Source organism: Pyxicephalus adspersus, chromosome 3 (assembly GCF_032062135.1).
Source record: "Pyxicephalus adspersus chromosome 3, UCB_Pads_2.0, whole genome shotgun sequence".
NCBI classification, from domain to species: Eukaryota; Metazoa; Chordata; class Amphibia; order Anura; family Pyxicephalidae; genus Pyxicephalus; species Pyxicephalus adspersus.
This window is the reverse complement of record NC_092860.1, coordinates 150,736,051-150,753,990: the sequence shown is the minus strand read 5'-3', so window position 1 is coordinate 150,753,990 and position 17,940 is coordinate 150,736,051. Positions and strand designations below refer to the sequence as shown.

The window sequence follows — 17,940 nt, the reverse complement described above, 5'->3', positions numbered from 1 at the left end:
CAATTAATGAAAATTAAGTCTTCATTTCCCTTCAGGAAAATATTACTCAGGGAGGAAGCTCGAGAAAGATTGACGAGCCAAAAGCTCAGGGTGCAAGAGAGGTACAGCAGACTTTCTATCCGGTAATATGGAAAAGCTGGGAGGAGTAGGAATGAATTTGGACTCTATTCTACTGGAGCAAATGCACGTTGGAACCTATTTCCATTACTACTACTTATTGTACCACCATACAACACATCCACAGCCAGATACTGCACCACTATGGAGCGTATGCTTCCACCCACTGTACCACCACAGTGCGTATGCTTCCACCACCACCCTACTGTACCACCACAGTGCGTATGCTTCCACCACCACCCACTGTAGGTGGGTGGAAGCCTCTGTATTGTGACCCAACTCTTCAGTTACCACCCAAAAACCGCCTGGAGGTTACTGAAAAGTGCCGGGTGGTGCACCCAGCTCAAAGGGGCTTGAGAGAACTTAAACGTATTCTTCCATTGCAACTGTACTACTTTACCCACCACAAGGCAATGCTTCAACTACCACCCTACTGCACCACCACAGTGCATATGCTTTCACTGCCACCTACTGTACCTCCACAGAGCTTATCTTTTCACCACCACCTACTGTACCTATACAGAGTGTATCTTTGGAGCACCACCTATAATACCAAAACAGAGCATATCCTTCCACTGCAACATACAGTACATCCACAAGGTGTACCCCTTCAGAGCCAACTATTATACCACCACAGAGCATATCATTCCACCACAACCTGCTGTAATTCCACGTAGTATATCATTCCACCACCACCACCTACTGACAGAGCATATTCTTCCACCACCATTCACTGTAGCTGCACAGGGCATCTTTGCAGCACCACCTATTGTACGGACACAGAGCATATCCTTCCACTGCCACCTAATGTACCTCCACAGGGTGTACCCTTTTACCACCATCAACTGTTCTTACACAGAGCGTATCCTACCGCTGCTACCTACTGAACCCTAACAGAGCATATCATTGCACCAGCATCTACCTTACTTCCACAGAGAACATCCTACCGCTGCCACCAACTCAACCTCCACAAAGAAAATCCTGCTATTGCAACCTACTGTACTTTGACAAAGCACATCCTACCACTGACACTTACCGTACCTTTACTTAGTACATTCTACTGATACATACTGAATCACCAAACAGCATATCTAACCACCTCCACATACTGCACCTTCATAGAGCACATCATACTACTAGCACCTATGTCATTAAACAACTGACAAATACATTTCTTGTCATGTAATGGAGTCAAAGATTCTTTTATGTACATTTTTTTCTAAAATGATAATGGAATTGTGCACCAATATAAAAACAAACAGAATTCAGTTGCGTTCCAGTGAAGGAGAGCCGGATGTCTTTGGTGCAGTATTCTCTGAACTACAGGGGGATAAAGATTAAAGAGGACCACAGCTGTACTATATCAGCTGGTAAGGGTCATTTAGTGCTATGTTATGTAAAGAGATAACAACTCACAGAGTTTTGTCACCTCTCCTAGAAGCTAAGCTTGACAGCGAGCGACCAGCATAGCATCTATCACTTTCCTACAGCTGTTCACTGAGGAAGCGAATTACACTAATTCCTGCTATTGCTTCCATATGGTTATGATCATGGAAGGCACTACTTAAAGAGAAGCCCTCAAAAGTGTAATATAAATATTATAAAGTTACTCTCAAATTATTTTTTAAACTTAATTAAGACTTCAAAAAAATGAAATGGAGAAAAGGACATTTACGTAAAAATACAAACATTTAGCATTTCTGGGTGGCTCCTCCAGCTCTAAGACTGCGTACAAACATTCAATAATTGTCTTTGGAAAGGATCTTTCACGAAAAAAAGATTGAACAATGCATGAACGAGTGCTGTACATACAGGCCCGTTTTGGTCTATGTAGGGGGCGGACAACAGAGCAGCACCCCACTGCGTTCTCTCCTCTTCACTTCCATGACAATTGTTCGTTGTTTGTGGATCCGGCACAGATTCTTGTCCGATACCAGCCCTGAGGCGAACATCGGACGGGAATCATCTGACATGTGTACGTAGGCTAAGTCATGCAAAATTATATGAAACCCGGGACGTCTTGGTTCTCTACAGAACATTCCCCTCAAACCATTAGATGGAGATGTAAATGTAACAAGTATTTGATTTGTATGCCCAATCAAAAAGTACATGCTTGGTTTTATATTACCCATAACTTTGCCCGGTTAATCAAGTTCACCGCATAGCTCACTCCTAGATTTTCTCGCGCTATCAGTGAGTGAAATACTCAGAACTTCAGGGTACTTGAAAAATATTAGGTGTAGCACTGGGTACCTGAAAAGTCCAAGACCAAGCTAAAGCTTACACAGGGACAGGAAGGCCAACCAGCAACCAGAATAACACAAATATGACTTGAGTTGACCCCTTCAAGTCAGAAGAACAGAAAAAGACTCTCACACCTTTCTCCCCACATCCCAAAGATTGTCGCAAGCAGCGAGACATATCCATGTCCCCTTTGCCGTCTGGCATTGTTTTTCTCTGGGTTTTGGACTATTTTCTTTGGGAGGCTTTGCCAATTTCCCCTGCAGGCCTGGGGTTTAATCAGCATTGCATAAAGTTTAACACATGCTCAAAAACATGCACCAGATTGGAAATTGTGGCCCCCGGGGAAGCTGTGTGTAAGAAAGCATACCATCCACCGTCTGACCAATTATCTTTCAACTTTGGCTGAACCATCGGACATGTCAACACGCCGGCGCTGCCAATGAAGGAGGTGAGGGGAGGAGAGGTCCTTAAGGTGGAAGGGTTGCAAATGAGAGATTCACCAGTTTGATCAAGCGTGGATTTGTTCCCAGGGTGAGGTTCCAGGGAGTCAGGCAGGCAAAAGTAGATGGTTGGCAAGAGCTATTAGCTGAAGTTCAGCAGGGTGGCAGAGACCTTTCATGTCAATATCAGGATGAAGTCATAAAATGCCCTGGGCAAGAACAGTCATCTCAAAACAGCAGCGTTCCTGTTACCCAGCTGTGCGTCTGGGACACAGAGATGGAGAACTAGATAGTGGACAATGCTGGAACGTTCAGAGAGAACCGCGATTTATCAGTGCTGTACGTAACACCCGGTGATTTAATAACCACCAGATCTGATTTGACAGATCTGACAATTTGCCCTATCTCCCCCACTAATAACCACGGCAGTGTAGCTGCAGATAGGTAATATTACAATCAATCAGAGCTATTTCAGCTTTTTAAGAAACATTTGCAACTTTGATAAAGCCAGAATGGTTACTACTGTCCTAAAAGGAACCTGAATTGGCCTCTAACATTTTTAAGGTAACATCACTGTTTAAATGTTCTCCAAAAGTTCTTTGTTAGTACGTCATTTTATTCTCCAAATCAGTCTCTGTATACCTAAAGAGCATCGACTTCTGCTTAAATTAGAACCATAGAAACACAATCACCAAAAAATTTTTTTTAACCTTTAAACCATGCCTTTCATCCATTGGGATCTAGGCAAGGGTAACATTTTGGTCCTTCCAGCAATACCCTGAGGGCCCATCATATTATGTGTGTTAGGCTTAGTTGCTCAATGGAAGCCCAAGCAATAATAGGGCCAAAATCCAGTGTTCTCCCCACAAATTATTTTCAGCTGGGCAGGGAGAAGCTGTAAATGTGTGGTCAAAAAGTGACTGGGGCAACACATTTATTGCTCCCAGTAGTTTCTGCCATAGGAATCCAGTAACCCCCATAACTCTATCAGTTTTCTACCACCCTATACTTTGCTCCAACTTTCTACTATCCACCCACTTTATATGTCCCATTTTTCCATCGTCTTTGTATTATGCCTGTCCAGTGCTTCTGTATTGTGACCCACCTAAAGTTGTTACTGAAAAGTGACGGGCGGTACGCCCAGCTAAACGGTGCTGGGAAGAAGACTGCAATTGTAATGGTTTCTAATAGGCTAATTTATCAATAAACGTGGCCACAATCTATTCATTAGAAGTACATTTATTTCAGTCAGGTCACATGCTTTTGTTTCTTCATCTCTACTCAGCGTGATTCCAACTATGTGAAGGCTCCAGGAAGCGGGAATTCTTTTTCTTAATGCAATACTTTATAATAAATAATTTAAGACTTATTTTTATTTGTAGAAGCTATACTGTATTTTTACATGTAGGCAGCACACCTCCCCACCAGACCTATACTATTCCCACTGACATGAGGAGATAGGTTGGGGATGTGATCCGGTACTAGTAAGGGAAGCCATTTACCAGCCAAGCTTGTACAGTTTGTAGACTACAGCCTGCACATGAGCAGCCATGGGCCACAAAATTTAGGACAGGTAGATCACACAATTTTAAATTAACATTACAAATGTAAAATTGAAACCCCCCTGTATGTTATTGTATATACTGTATAGAGGTGTAGGGTCATTTATTGTGTACCTTAAGCTTTCACTGACTGCATACTTTTCTTAGCTGTTGACACCATAGTGAACTACAGATAACTGTTCCGAAGCTTGCAATGTAAATCAGCTACGGCTCCAGTTTCCATCTTGGCAGGTTCCCTTTGACATACTAAGTGTTCATGATGCTATGTATATATATTATGCTATATATATATATATATATATAAACACTGGCTGACATCAGCTTGCGTTGAGAGATAAAAATGTAAAGTTTAAACACAAAGATTCTGGCCATCATTACTGTTGTTCTAAAATTACACAATTTTGAGTACAAATGTAAAAATATTAGCTAGAGAAAACCCCTTTAGCAGACAGAAGCTCGGTAACAGTTGGGGTAAAAGAATACCTGTGAAATAGGATCAAGGTGGAAATGGGAGGGAGGGAGATAGGGATATCACCAATTCTGAGGAATGCACGATGGTTTCAGCAATCCATGGTGGAAACATTAGAGGCAAGCTAAAATACCCCATGGAAAGGAATTAAGTATAAAATATATACAGAGGATAAACAGCTTCCATATGAGCCCCTAACCACATTTCAGAGGCAGAATTTAGGGGTTTGTTAACCCTGTGCAGAGAGCAGCAGGAAAGAATTCATTACCATTGGGGAGACTGGAGTGGTTCATTAAAACCGATTTGTGTAAACATTTTCTGGACCGGTGAAAAGAGAGCATGCAGCATATGGAGACGATTCCATATTCCCGGCACAAAGCACAGAGCCACACCATGGTATTAGCCGAACCTCTGATCTGACACTAGAAGGGAATTTGGGTTTTTTTAAAACTCACTGAAGGGAATGTAATACAATTATTTATACGTGAATCCTATGAAACCAGCAGAAGAGACATGCACTCTGCCAGGCTAAGACTACGTACACACGTCAGATGATTCTTGTCCGATAATCGCCGATATTGGAAAATAATTTGTGTACAGCGCTCCTTGCTTATCGTTCATGGATCTGTCCTGGCGGATCCACGAACGATGAACAATCGTAACAGAAGTGAAGAGGAGAGAGTGAAGCGGGGTGCCACTCTGTCATTCTTTCCCCTCTCCATAGAGCAGAATGGTGCTGTACAGCCCTTGTTTATGCATCATTCAGTCTTTTGTCCTTGGAAAGGATCGTGAGAGATTTATTGCAAGTGTGTACGCAGCCTAAAGCTGCGTACACACTTCCAATTTTTGTCGTTGGAAAGGATCTTTCACGATCCTTTCCAACGACAAGGGAGTGCACGATGCATGAACGGTGCTGTACATACAGCACCGTTCATGCTCTATGGAGAGGGGAGGGGGAGAGCGACGGAGCGGCACCCTGCTGCGCGCTCTCCCCTTCCCTTTCATTAGGATCGGCTGTCGTCCATCGTCCGTGGATCCGGCAGGTCGGTCGTCCGGACGATGGACGACACCGACTGTACACACGGCAGATTTTCGCCCGATAATTGGCCGATGCCGATTATCGGGCGATAAAAAAACGGACGTGTGTACGTAGCTTAAGTCATCATGCCAGATAACACAGATCACAATCAGAAGTCTTGTGAAGCCTATGCCTCAATTTGGAGGAATTTGAGAAACCTACACCATACTAGGCAAGTGATTTTCATTGCTTCGGTCGATCTCTCTCTCTCCCTCCCCATATATATATGAGAGGGAGATAAATAAATTTAGATATATATTATAACTGGGTATTTATTTCACTCTTGGCATTCAATAAAGCAAGGAACCAAACGCAAAGTCAGCAAAGGTGTTTCTGCTGTGGCTACCTAAGTACAGGTTCACTTTTAATGACCAGAAAATTTAAAGCTGAACTCCAAACAGAGGAGGACAATCCCACATTATCAGGAAAGAAATGAGTAGCAGTTAAGTTAGTATAATGCAAGAGTTTAATCAACCAGTGAGCACAGCTTTTTGGATGGTGGGGCCTCCATAATTGAAATCAAGTGGTTAAAAAGGATGGGTGTTCTAACAAATTGAGCAGCCTCGTAAAATTGTGTTAGTAAGCGTGCATGGAAAATCATGTCACCGGTAGTACAGTATGATAAATGTCTGTAAAGGCTACTTTGTCATATTCTCCAACCTAATAACTGTCTGTGTTCAAACCTTCATATCTCCTAAACCATTTGTCATAACAACTTGAAATGTTCAGGGTACTCAAAGTACCCTCATAGTTGTTAGTACCCAATTTCAAGATATGGGGACTTATACTTGTGAAAATACAACATCAAGGGTGCTGTTTCAAAACCAAGTGCCCCCAGGAGCCATAAATTGAACGTGCAAACTGGGGACCCCCAAAGTCACAAACATTGGAAGGAGCTTTGGGATAAGGTTCCTAAATTTATACCTGCCAGCTCACAAAACTATATTTATCATACTCTGCTACCCTGTCAGTTTCCCTTACTTGAACCTTATTTCTCTCCAATGGGGAGGTGTAGGAATCCGGAAATACGAGTGTAAATGATGGATATTTTGGCTACCTACTAAAATTTCATCAGTATGGCATCATTACAACATAAAAACCTCTACCTATTAGGAGGTGCTACCCTGTCACATACAGCCACCTGCTTCACTTTCCTAAACCTCAAGGACAATTTTTATAAAGATGCACATGCAAAATCGCATTCGAATGCCAATTTCGCCCCAAACTTTAAATAATATCTTCCTCTCTGATTGGACTGCACCTGAAATTTGGGGACCTCCAACTTAGGACACAAGGGGATCCCCCAAATACACTTTGCTATGAAGGTACAGGAGAGGAGCCTGTAGAACTCTGCTAAACTGAAGGGAAGGCTAAAGGTAACCTAATATGCATAAAAGAGTCCATTCTAACCCCAACCCCTGAACTTGCTGATGATCACTAAAAACATCACACCTTAACACAAGCCATGTCTGATTAGCAGATTATCTTACACCACCCCGTGTTCTCAATTATGTTCAAATTGCTCAGCCTTTAACATCCGTGACGCCCGTGTTGTATCTGGATAAGAAAAGGTTCTTCCTGGCCAAGAAAAGTCTAGGAAAGCTGAGAAAATAAATAAATGATAAGACTGTGGACCTTGGGCTTTCCAGGAGATTGCTGGCTATTAAGTCTCCGCACTGACAGGTTATGTCACAAAGCAGCAGAAGTCAGTGTTGGCGTCCAGCTGTGTAAGACAAGTACAGGCTGCAGGTTTCAGCTCTCCAGAGGCCAACTTGATCCGATAATGATTCTGGGTTATTCTTGGCTTCAACACCCAACCCTTATAATCTGGTTCATTCATACATTTGCCTGATACAAAGGCTTTTTTTCTTTTTTTTTTTTAGTTCCTGACCAAAGAAACGTGCCAAGGACTACAAAGAACCCAAAAAACACATCTGGGGAAAGACGGGTCAACCAGTTATAGACAGAACAATTGCATGCAGACTTTAGTCAATCAATATCAAGACAAAATGTTCTAAATGTCAAAAATGTTCTAGCCATGGGAAAAATGAGAAGAGGGAGCCACAATGCATGCAAGAGGAGAACTTTATATAACTCATATTAAGTTCTGCTGTTGGGTTATTTAAGGCGTCCAAATGAGTTTTATGTGATGTTTCTAAGTTCTTACAAATTCCATTAGGGAAAAATATTTTATTGTAAAAAGGTTCAGAGGCAGGCAGAGCCCAGAAACAGACAGATCTTGAGCATAATAACATACTACAAGTGCTTCCGATTGTGTAGAATACACTGCTGGTTTAATTGCTTTCTGATGGATGTGGGGTGCTGAAACGCTTCGGGAGAAGAAGAAACTTTATTTTTGTTATAGTTGTCCTACCATGATCAGAAACTGGACCTAGATAATTAATATTGAACGTTATTTATAAGGCGCTAACATATTACACAGCAGGGGAAGAGGACTCTGCGCCGAAGAGCTTACAATCTAAGAGGAGGGGGAGAATAACAACCACCACAATATTACCAAGCAGGTGGTTACACAGTAAGGTTGAAAAAACACATAGTCCATCAAGTTCAACCATAAGGGAAATAAAACATATCCCAGATAGAAAACCCTATAAGACATATTTGGTCCAGAGGAAGGCAAAAAAAACCCCGGTACAATTTGCTCCAACAGGGAAAAAAGTCCTTCCTGATTACCTGAGGCAAGAGATGTTCCCTGGATCAACAGTCTCTGTTTACGTTAAAGCCTTAATCCCCAGTTATATTCTGTGCTTCTGGAAATCATCCAGCTTTTTCTTAAAGCAATCTTTAGTAGTTGCTGAAACTTCCTTCTGAGGGAGAGATTTCACATTTTCACAGAGCTTACAGTGAAGAATTCCTTCCTTATCCGGAGCTTAAACTTCTTTTCCTCCAGACACAGAGTGCCCTCTTGTGCTTTGTAATGATCTCAAAGTGTATAATGGGGCAGAGAGTTCTCTATATGGACCATTTATATATTTATACGGGGTGATCATATCCCCCCTTATACGTCTCTTCTCAAGGGAGAATAGGTTTAGTTCAGCTAATCTCTCCTCATAGCTGAGCTCCTCCATTCCTTTTATTAGTTTAGTTGCCCTTCTCTGCACTCTCTCCAATTCCACAATGTCCTTTTTGTGATCTGGTGAAGGCAAATTTGATGATATTCAATACAAACCAAGCAGTGTTTGACCTTGTCAGTAAATCATATTTTTTTTAATTTTCATTAGCATAGTGACTATGTTGTACATTCTGCAGTGAAATGAAAGCAGAGCTGTCACAATTAGATGGTAATTTTGGATGGATGTTTTTTTTTTCTTATGCAGCTTTAGCTTATTTTGTGTTACTGTTACAATAAATTGCAAATCTTCTACCTCCAATGGTTCAAACCATAACTGGATGACCTTTAAACATGGAAAATGAATCAAATTCTCCTTAAAGAGTCTGTCATGTCTCTACAGATCTGAAACATTTAGAACTACCCTGTAGTAGAAGACACAGCAAACAAATTGTTTTAGTAGCCCATTGCTCCTACTTGCCATCTGTCCCAGTACTGCAGTCTCAGTCAATCTCGTTGGCATTTGACATAAGAATGTCGGACGCCAGTGTCATCCACCATGCTCCATGGATACCTATATCATTTGCCATGTGCCATCTTTTCTTTCCTGTGACCCCCTACATCACAGATGAGATGTATAATGGCAGAAGATAGAGGAAGGAAGCAAATTGAACATGGGCAAGAGGCACTTCCAGAAGAGTCAGATATCCAAGAGGTTATGTTCAGATTGTTGGTGAGGTTTTGGAGTGGTTACTAACTCTGCCGATAGTGAATAAATAGGGTAGCGAGTAGTTCAGTGCTGCCCACTATAAAATCTTCATACGTTGGTTATGAAAGGACTGGCAAAGTACCAGCCGCCAGAAGCAGCACAGGAACCGCTGTTCCTAATGCCAGTCTAAACAACCCTTTATGGAGGCTGCAGTATCCAAAAGGTCAGAGACTTGTTCTGCTATAGAGGTGAGCATCATATGTCTAATATTGTTTTACGTAAGATTTTATATCTTTAAACACCTGACAGGACCTTTTATTATAATGTTTTTATCTAGAAAGAAAAGACTGCACAGCATATTTATTAAGAGATACGATAGTTTTTCCCCTACCTGCTTCATGGCGAACTCTCCAATTCTTTCTGAGTGCTTGCGGATACTTTCCAAGAAGTCCTTCAGGTCAGACATGGACACCTCCTTGATTTCCTCACGAAGTTTTGGGATGTTGTCTACCATAACTTGACAAAAGCGGTAGTGGCTAACCTGAGGCAGGTAGTTGTGCTCCAGCTGTTCTAAAGTTTTCAATGCGGGGTAATGTCTGTGCAAAACATGAAAATCAAAGAAACATCTATCACAAACCCAGAACAGAAGAAGACTATTAAATTTAAATGACAGCTTCCACAGGCAAGGTCTGCATATTAATAGTGGCCCTCCTACACGTACACACTGTATAAGAATACCTATGAAGTAAAAACAAAATCCCTGTGATTGCAGAGAAGCCCAAATCTTATGAGAAGATGAAGCAGCACAGGTCAGAATCATCTTTTTTTTAGGATTTATGATAGTCCCCCAGTACCTAAGATTTGAGCTGGAAAGATGATTGTTCCCTTCTTGAAATTGCTGTTGGAAATAGTCATGAAAAAATAAGCATGCATTTAGCATAAGTCAATGCAGAATGGATACAGATGCAAAATGCAAACAGAGTGACAATGGCTTATTATACTGAAATCATATAAGTATTTAGCATACATCAATACAGAATGGATAATACGAGGAGGTGCTGAGAAGTTCCTGGCTTTGCCCCCTTTCAGATGAAATATAAAAATGAGTGCGGGGCATATGACAGCCTAATATCTTAGTATGTAACTGTGCTAATATCAGGTCTTTGCGATTCTTAAAACTGTTTTTTCTTTTAGTGAGAAGCTGTGATGGCAGAGGCACAAGCAAGTTTCACGTCGTTGGAGTTACGGGCCGTCATGAAGTTTTTGTTTCTCCAGGGAAAGTCAGGGCACTTCTCCCCCAGTGTTTGTGACATCTCAGTGTGAATGTCCTTTGCTGACTTTCCCTGGACAAACAAAAACTTCATGATGGCCCATAACTCCATTGATGTGAAACTTGCTTGTGCCTCTGCCATCACAGCTTCTCACTTCTCAGTTAGTTATAAATATCACTTACACTGTATATGTACATTATTACGTGAAATATTGGTATATAATGACAATCTAAGTAATAACTGCAAATTGTATTATTTGCAGTCAGTCGCAAATGACTGGTAGAATGTCCATAACAAAAATGATGCCTCTGAGAAACAGCTGGGAATACATCTGCCTGTTGTCTGCGTCAGTGCCAGCATATACCAATGTTTCTCACGTGATTTTCCTGACGGATTAATGCAAAGCATCCGTGAAAATCCCCTCCCTTAGGCATTGTACACGCTGCTTTCATTTGTATAGCGCAGCGTGTACAGTAAGCTTCCGGCTGCCACTTTGAACAAGTTGTGAAAAAAATTTGGTGAACTTCCAGTTTTGCAGAAAGCCCGCTAGTAGTTGGTGTGAGTGACAGTAGTTAAGTGACAGCACTTCCACCAAGGGTCTGCGAGTTCATGAAGGACCAAAATGTAGTTTTACTCAGACTCTTACGTCATAAAAAGTTGCCGCATTTTGAGTCAAACGGTCTTGGCTTAGTACTGCAGCAATCTTACTAATTACTAATTCTATCAACCCAGTACATACTTTACCAGTAAGTTTCACCAAAACCCATTGGACTTTCATGCCATGACAGTCAGAACAAAATATAGTTGGCACTTTATATAGGAAAGATCATTTCCACTATTCTGTATGAGATATGACTGAAAATATCCACTGCTTTAAGAGATCCAAAGCCCTAAAACTTTTTTCTCTACTACATCCACTAAGATCGGTGTTGTCTGACCCAAAGTGAAAATGAAGGGTGTTTTATAGGCAAAAAATGTGTCAGTCCTTAGGCCCATGTGCACAAGGCTTTCAATGTGAGGATACATCTAGATATAATAACCTAATAAAGTCAGAAGGGTATTGTTCTAAAAAGGACCTTCTACTGAGAGAATAAGGCTACGTACACACGTCAGGTGATTCTCGGACAATATGAGCTTCAGGGCTTGTCTTGTACAAGAATCTGACGTGGGTACTAAAGCCGCCCAACGTTGGCGCCCTGGCGGATCCAGGAACAACAGAAGACAATCTACGGCAATGGAAGTGAAGGGAGGGGACTGCAGCCTGGTGCCGCTCACTCGTTCTCCCCCCTCCCCTTAAAGCAGTATGGCACTGTATGTACAGCACTTGTTCATTCATCTTTCAGTTGTGTGTCTTTTGAAACCATCGTGAAAGATCCTTTCCAACGACAGAAATCTAACGTGTGTATGCTGCCTAGTCATTCCTGATCTGGGTTTAAAAATACAGCTTGCCTGGTGGGTGTGCTGATCCTCTGCCTTTTAAAGCAGAACTAAACCCTTTTATACTCACCTGTTCCATCAAAGGAAGCCACCATCTTGTACTATTCTTGAATGGCCAGGCCAGGTTCATTCATTCCTGGAAAGCACAGGGGAAGGTAGGCTTGCCAGGTATCCTACCAACCAAAGCTAAGCTGTGCATGCATAGCGCCGTTTTTTTGACAGATTCCCAGAGATATTAGGCAAGTAAGAGCGATTACTTTCCAGATTAATGCAAAGTGATAGGTCACTGCAAAGTGTAGTTCTTGACTGCTATACACCCAAGCAGCATGTTCCGTTATATAGAGAGAGGAGGGTAGGAGGGAAGTGGCACACTGCAGGAACTACAATACTCTCAGTGGTCTGTTCAATGATGCCCCATGGTAGGTTGCTAAATATTGGCATAGGGAACCGGAACTGACTAGCTGCTTACTTAATTTCACAAATTACTATTTCCGATGACAAAAAAAATCTAGTTTTTGCACAGATATTTGAACAGGAACAAGTGTCCCCATTGAAAGAGTTCCCCTCTTGTTTCACGGGCGACCTGAAATTTTGGTTTTCCTTATTACAAAGATATTGGAGAAATAAAGTAGGTAAATCTTTCTAGCTGGGGATTTTAACTCTCCCCCTACTAAAGCTGGGGTAAGAAAATAGTTTTATTAGAGACACATTTACATATCTTCCTTTTAATGTGCTATTATTTGTCTTTGGGTTTCTTAAATTAAAGCCTAAAGTGTGTTTCCAAACTAGAGATTACATGCCAAGGCAGGCAAATGGTTAATGTTTTAAAATCAGACTTTTATTTGGATTTCACTTTTTCTAACCTCCTGAAATACTTTGTTTGTTTTGGATGATGTGGTTGGAAGGAGCTTTCTCTCTTTAGAAAGGGTCAGGAAAAACATTTAGGCTGTGTTTGCACGAGACTTGTCCTTCAATAGGAAACGAGTTTATTTAAAGATCACCCGGCGGTCACGGCCGCTCCGGGTTACAAAACCAGAAAGTTTTAGATGATTGTGCGAGCCGCAAGGAGCGCTAGCAGCGGCAGCCATGTGTAAATAAGTCGGAGGGTGCTGAAAGAAGCCGTCCGTGCCGGGAATGAAAGGCTTTTGGCACAGGGCGCCCTTTACAGTAGCCTAAAACCATTTGGTATGTAAATATCGCAGCGAGCGGCCTGACAGGGCAGATTAGGTGCGATCTGATTACACAGGTTTTAAACACTGACTTCTAAACCACAAACTCCATTCAGGGGTTCCACTGTGTGAACTGTATTGTTTGCTTTGGCAGCGCACGTGTTTGTTGAAGGATTTCGCTGGATGGGAGATTGCGACACAAAAGGATTCGGCCCTAAAGTTGGCTCCAGTATGTGCGGAGAGAGGCGATAACACTTAGTACTTCTGCTGGAGCTACCCAAAGAAAGGAAGATATCACCTAAACTCCAGGAGATGTGATATCTATCCAATCCCAGCCCAATGAGATTGGCCTACCGCTATCAGTGCATACACAATACTTTTATCCTTTATGCTGTGCCATGGCAGATGAAAGATTCTTGCCCTCTAGATGGAGATTTTACAAGTTGCAAGAGCCCCTGACTTCCCATGTCTTTTGTTAAAGTTATTCTCCAAGCACCTTATTCAGTGCACTGGGTTGCACAGCAGGGCAACAAACTATAATCTAGGTCTGATTTTTGGAGTACTGTGATATTGGTGTGTTCAGTGGAGCAGCACTTGTGTGAGTGGGTCCATAATGTCATCTATGCTCCTATTGTATGCTGCTTCCCCACCTCTTAGATTGTAAGCTCTTTGGGGCAGAGTGCTCTCCTCCTCCTGTGTCACTGTCTGTGTCTGTCAGTTGGAACCCCTATATAATGTACAGCGCTGTGTAATATAATGGAGCTATATAAATACTGTTTAATAATAAAAAGCATGCCATATGATATTTCATTTCTCCAGGATCCAGAACAGGAGTGTGCAGAATTGCTGTGAGCTGCAACGTGACGGGCAGATCCTGCACACCTTCAGATTAGCCATCACCCGCACCAGGATGGCAGACTTAGCTGAATGTATCTCACTTCACAAGTCGAGAAAGAAAGAAAAAGTACCAAATTAATTGGAAGGTGTTGGGGGTAACAGGAGGGGGGTGAATGAGGATTAATAATTGCCCAGAGATTAGCTTTAGCAAATACAGGAAGTTTAGAAATGATGGCACATTATGAGCCAACATTGCTATGGCTGTAACTGGCACAATAAAACTAAGCGGTGCTCCAGAACTGCAGTTATTGTTATTGGGCAGACTCTTCTTTTTTCTGAGCAATACGATATAAAGGTTTCCATTCTGATGGAAAATCTGCCAGCATGCAGAAGTGATCCTAGTCTAATGAAGAGGTGTAAATAATCAGCACTGCCAGAATCAGGCAGGCCGCTCCCAAATCTTTGCAAAACTCATTAAGGAAGAAAATAGATCCTTTCCAAGAAATTTATATCCACCCCTCCTCACATGAAGAAGCATTTACCACAAAGCTATGTGCATGAATCCTAGATTGTAAGCTCTTCGGGGAAGGGTTCTCCCCCCCTCCTGTGTCACTGTCTGTATTTTTCTGTCATTTGCAACCCCTATATAATGTACAGCGCTGCGTAATATGTTGGCGCTAATATAAATCCTGTTTATTAATATTAATCAACAGTCCTATAAAAGCAGGTTTTAATCTTTACGTATAAATTGGAATGGATAATATTACCAGGATATCATCCAATATCGTTCATCATTAGTATGAAGCTTATAAGCTAGAAAACTTCCTAAACTGTCCATAGGTTAAAAGCCTATATACCTTTTCAGTTGACCTATAACCATTTTTGTTTCAACATAAGGTTCTTTTTTAATGTTTTTCCATTTCCAAGTTATTGTATTATAATGTTTAGGACACTTGCCTTTTACATTTTCTTTCACCTAAATGTAATGTTCTTACAAGGGAGCTACTAAGCCCCCCTTTGTAATGGTATTGGAAGCTAACAGGTACTCTTTATGGAGACATCCAGGGTCTACTATACACTAGGCCTGCAGCCAGTACTGTAAAAGTCAGTGGGTGTCTTTACAGCTACTCAGATCACATTTACTATATTGTGGGGAGGCTACTAGAATAGAAATGAGCTCATGGCTACTTCATTTATTCACTTGTTTCAATCCTTTTGCAGTCAGGACATATGTAAAAAAATAATTGACAGTAAATTTGTTTAAGCATATGCACACACTAATGGAATAATTGGTTTGCTAAAGCACAGGATATCACAAAACCATTTGTAACATTTTTTTCATTCATTGTTTTATTTTAGTGTGGATGGTCCCATGCAACTTCCTTGCAGCTACCTACTGTCTACATACACTCCGGCGATGGCTGCATGTATGTGTAATAAATGTTAAAATGTCTTTTTGCAGTCTCCACAGAAGCCACTATAGTGGATGACAATTCAGGAGCAGTGGGGGGACTGGAAGGATACCCTTGAAATAACTTTCAGGTCTTAGGGAACTGCTGCTACAATTACTATATCCTCATCTCGCAGTACACAAACATAGTGGTCAGTGGGAAGAATGTCTCTTACATTGCTGGTCAGTGGTAGGATTACACATAGCCAAAAAAATAATTGGTGTCAATGGTAATGACCTCAGAGATACAAAGTTCTCATTGCTCAAGGAACTCCTAGCAAGCCATGGAGGAGCTCTAGGGTTCCACAAAACTCTTCTGGAGAAACTCTGCTCTAACCCTTGTAATATGAAGAAAAAAATAAAGTTCTACTTTAGGTGAACAATCAGCAATACAGATCAATGAACACAAAGCTGCAAGTGTTTCGTGACCACAGATGACTGTAAAGTCAGTAAGGATCATAAAAACGGTGACCCAAATACTAGACAAGAGAGTGTCACTGGAACAGAAAACATATGGCTCTTACCGTTTAGTCTTCATCTGCACCTGTAACTTGCTGTACATTTCTAAAACTGAAAGTAAAGGAATATATAGTTACCAAACAGCACAGACAGATACATGGACGCACAATATTAACAACACTTGAACCAGATATATTTCCCTCTATCAAACTAAATCCCAAATTGGCAATATACGGACTGTGGGAGGAAGTTTCAGACAGAAGTCACTAAGGACTCCTTATAAGACATAACAATTCCAAATGTAAGCAGTTCATAAATGGACCTGAGGAACTCCTCCATGTCATGGTGCATCTGTATGCAAGAACAATAAGTTGTGGTGATTATAAATCTGCCCTCCAATCTTTAGTCTTGCACATTTGTATCGGCTCCTCTTCTGTGCTGAAATTGCTTTCTCCGATTTCAATAAACAATGGAAGCTCTTCACAATGTGCATTAGAAGCTGCAACAAGTCAAACAGATTCTGGCTCATTTCCTGGCTGGAGGACCTCGAGCATCATGTAGACGCCTTCTCCGTAACATGACTATCCCTGTACCACCCCTTTTATTCATTGGATTTCAGTTTTTTCATCAAGGAGGCTCAGCATCACACATGGGTATTACATTGGGCAGTCTGAATGTAAATGTCTAGGACACCCTCTCCTCATTAACAAGTCAATGGCAGACAGGGGAACTTTGGAAATCAATATATAAGACAGCTTTAAATATATCTGTGATAAAAAAAAGGTCAGGATGATATGCAGTGCTGCTTTTAAACACTAGATGGTAAATAATATGAAAACGTGTGTCACATTACACTTCTGTCCCCGAATTTACCTGCAGACCAAGCTGTTCAGTGACTGGAGACAAGACAAATAATGACATTGACAAGGTGATGTGAACAGTCGCAGCAACATTCATCTTTTTAAATGTTTGGGCACAGGTTTGTGTAGACAGATTTTAGAACACAACCCAAATCCCCATTTACTTTAATGGTGTATTATAGACAACAGATCAGGAGCTGTTTGCATTGCCTTCCTTTGCAGCAGCAGGTCTCAAGCGTTGCTGTTGCAGGCCGTCTTTTTTTAATTGGAAAGCTGCACTACTAAAAATAATGTGTTAAAAAATAAAATGCACCAGCCAAGGACCCAAAGAGTACAAAGCAGGCCAAAGCATCCCTAGAACAGTTGTCCACACTGCACCACTGAAGTATACCCAAATCTGCAGACTTCAAACAAAGGAAAACATTGGCAATCTACAAAAGGCTTCCCACGTGTAATCGAGCGCCATCACCTCCAGGCAATGCTACACCCATACCTGGTATATCTGGGAATAATTTGTTTGGGGTGGTTTCCAATTCTCCTCTTACAATATTTATGAACAATGTATTGTGCTCCCTTTTATGTATTATAAAATGTCAGTGCTTTATAATAATATAAAATGTCCCCCCTGATCACCTCTCCCATCACTTACCAGGCAGACATTGGTTAAGCTTGTCCACGGTGGCAGCAATGTTCCTCTGCTGAACCCGGCACTGCTGCAGCTCTTTCATTGTGGATAGTAACTAGAGGCAGATGAAAGGTATTCATTAT

The 17,940-nt window shown here is 41.4% G+C and overlaps 1 protein-coding gene across 4 annotated transcripts in view; it reads right to left on the bottom strand.

Moving 5' to 3' along the window:
- The window catches only part of EXOC6B (exocyst complex component 6B), a 186,461-nt gene that overhangs the window by 124,891 nt on the left and 43,630 nt on the right, over nucleotides 1-17,940 (bottom strand). For all 4 annotated transcript variants that reach the window (XM_072406673.1, XM_072406674.1, XM_072406675.1 and 1 more), the window contains exons 4-6: nucleotides 17,822-17,912; nucleotides 16,378-16,423; nucleotides 10,081-10,285 (exon numbers count right to left, since the gene is read on the bottom strand). In XM_072406673.1, coding sequence (XP_072262774.1) covers nucleotides 10,081-10,285; nucleotides 16,378-16,423; nucleotides 17,822-17,912 — 342 coding nt within the window. The remainder of the gene's footprint in view (nucleotides 1-10,080; nucleotides 10,286-16,377; nucleotides 16,424-17,821; nucleotides 17,913-17,940) is intronic.